Source organism: Artemia sp. Qi Xiang Cuo, chromosome 21, assembly GCF_049724085.1.
Source record: "Artemia sp. Qi Xiang Cuo chromosome 21, ASM4972408v1, whole genome shotgun sequence".
Lineage (NCBI taxonomy): Eukaryota > Metazoa > Arthropoda > Branchiopoda > Anostraca > Artemiidae > Artemia > Artemia sp. Qi Xiang Cuo.
The window spans coordinates 42895132-42897767 of NC_142814.1; the positions used below are offsets into that span (position 1 = coordinate 42895132).

At 37.1% G+C, this 2636-nt stretch overlaps 1 protein-coding gene across 1 annotated transcript; it reads left to right on the forward strand.

The window, feature by feature from the left end:
• The first annotated feature begins 377 nt into the window (after positions 1–377).
• Positions 378–1237, forward strand: LOC148939587 (vesicle-fusing ATPase 2-like). Its single transcript, XM_089106918.1, has 2 exons — positions 378–472; positions 814–1237. The coding sequence occupies exons 1-2, from the start codon at positions 378–380 to the stop codon at positions 1235–1237; spliced, it is 519 nt and encodes a 172-aa protein (XP_088963044.1).
• The last annotated feature ends 1399 nt before the right edge of the window (positions 1238–2636 follow it).

Consider the following 2636-nt stretch of genomic DNA (forward strand, 5'->3'; position numbering starts at 1 on the left):
TAAGATATTTACTAGAGAAGACATCAATTAAATAAAGGAACAAATCGGTAATAGAAGGTTGTGTATTGGGAGCAAAAGACTTTTAACCCTCATAGATTACTGTCGGGATGCTGAACCTAAAGACCGCACCTAAAATTTTTAAAGTTTTAAAAAAAATTATATGGCCAGGAACGGTGGAAATTCCTTCCGAATCACATACCACCACTGTCTCCCGTGAGCCAAAGAATCGAATCCAGCAAAAGAATCGAATTTCCCATTTATGAGGGTTTTTACTTCAGAAAGACTGATTGCGCTGAATGAGACCAATAAATAGTAATCAAAAGGTACTTTGACTTGAATAATTGAGACAAAATTAACATGCACAACTCAGGATATATATGGCTGTGTTACTATCTGATTATTCTTGCAGTGGCGACGATCTTTCTGGCGATCTTTCTGGGAGTTGCATCCGCAAGGAAGGTTATGACCTGGGGTAATATTTTATTTACTGCCTTTGCCTACATTTATTGGCCAGAATTATGGAATGAGTCATGGCATGAGGATACCCAGGGAAACGAAACGACGATCTGCCCATGCGTCTTTTTTGGTGCAGTTATCATAGTTGCGACCCTGGGGGCCCTCGCGACATGGGCGACATGGGCCCTCGCGACATATCAAAGACGTTAAAAAGAAACAAAATTCTACAAATATAGTAGAATCCAATGTTTTTTTTAAATATTTTAGAATAAAATGAGAATACGTTTTTTCTAGTAAAAAAAAAAAAAAAAAAAAAAAAAAAAAAAAAAAATGTATTTCAATCAGTCAATTTTTCAGTGACGACTACGAGTCCAATTATATTTGCATTATCTTGGATCGTCTTGAAAAGCTTCTTAGATATGTTCCTCTTGGTCCAATAAATCCTACGGAAGTTTCAAGCGAAGTTCTTCAAACATTAAACGTATTTCTGGAGAAACAACCTGTGAGAGGAAGGAAATTGCTGGTTATCTGGATCAGCTCCGAAAGGGCGCTTTTAAAGGAATTAGGAATGCTGCCGTTATTTTCTTCTATTCTGCCTGTCCCAAATCTAGAACAAGTGGATGAAATCATCCAAGTCCTCGAAGAATCCAAGATATTTAGTAGAGAAGACATCAATCAAATAAAGGAACAAATCGGTAATAGAAGGTTGTGTATTGGGAGCAAAAGACTTTTAACCCTCATAGATTACTGTCGGGATGCTGAACCTAAAGACCGCACCTAAAATTTTAAAAATTTAAAAAAAAATTATATGGCCAGGAACAGTGGAAATTCCTTCCGAATCACATACCACCACTGTCTCCCGTGAGCCAAAGAATCGAATCCAGCAAAAGAATCGAATTTCCCATTTATGAGGGTTTTTACTTCAGAAAGACTGGTTGCGCTCAATGAGACCAATAAATGTATTTCAATCAGTCAATTTTTCAGTGACGACTACGAGTCCAATTATAGTTGCATTATCTTGGATCGTCTTGAAAAGTTTCTTAGATATGTTCCTCTTGGTCCAATAAATCCTACGCAAGTTTCAAGCGAAGTTCTTCAAACATTAAACGTATTTCTGGAGAAACAACCTGTTAGAGGAAGGAAATTGCTGGTTATCTGGACCAGCTCCGAAAGGGCGCTTTTAAGGGAATTAGGAATGCTGCTGTTATTTTCTTCTATTCTGCCTGTCCCAAATCTAGAGCAAGTGGATGAAATCATCCAAGTCCTCGAAGAATCCAAGATATTTAGTAGAGAAGACATCAATCAAATAAAGGAACAAATCGGTAATAGAAGGTTGTGTATTGAGAGCAAAAGACTTTTAACCCTCATAGATCACTGTCGGGATGCTGAACCTAAAGACCGCCCCTAAAATTTTTTGGTTTTGGTGGTTGTGTTTAAGGAATGTGATTTGTGTTTCTTTGAGTTTGTTTATGTTTTAATTTGTACCTAAGCTTTGACAAATGTTTAAAACAGCGTGCGTAATGATTGGACTATTGAATGATTGCGTTTTGATTGATTTAATTTAATTATAGTATTATTAGTAAAGATGATGGGAGCAGTGAAGATGTTAAAAGTAGAGTAGCCAAGGCTCAGGGTGTTTTTTCACAGTTAAAAAAAAGTTTGGAAGAATAGGAAGATAAGTCTGACAATCAAGATTAGAATAATAGAAGCCCCCTTCATGCAATTTCCCATGCAAGACTGCTTGCGCTCAATGAGACCAATAAATGTATTTCAATCAGTCAATTTTTCAGTGACGCCTACGAGTCCAATTATATTTGCATTTGCATGCAAGACTGGTTGCGCTCAATGAGACCAATAAATGTATTTCAACCAGTCAATTTTTCAGTGACGCCTACGAGTCCAATTATATTTGCATTATCTTGGATCGTCTTGAAAAGCTTCTTAGATATGTTCCTCTTGGTCCAATAAATATTACGCAAGTTTCAAGCGAAGATCTTCAAACATTAAACGTATTTCTGGAGAAACAACCTGTGAGAGGTAGGAAATTGCTGGTTATCTGGACCAGCTCCGAAAGGGCACTTTTAAAGGAATTAGGAAAACTGCCGTTATTTTCTTCTATTCTGCCTGTCCCAAATCTAGAACAAGTGGATGAAATAATCCAAGTCCTCGAAGAATCCAAG

Excerpts from the sequence above, each read along its gene's own strand:
- LOC148939587 (XM_089106918.1), top strand. The coding sequence starts at position 378 with ATGGCTGTGTTACTATCTGATTATTCTTGCAGTGGCGACGATCTTTCT. Across the intron at positions 473-813 it reads AAGGAAGGTTATGACCTGGG|TGACGACTACGAGTCCAATT; the intron begins GTAATATTTTAT and ends TCAATTTTTCAG.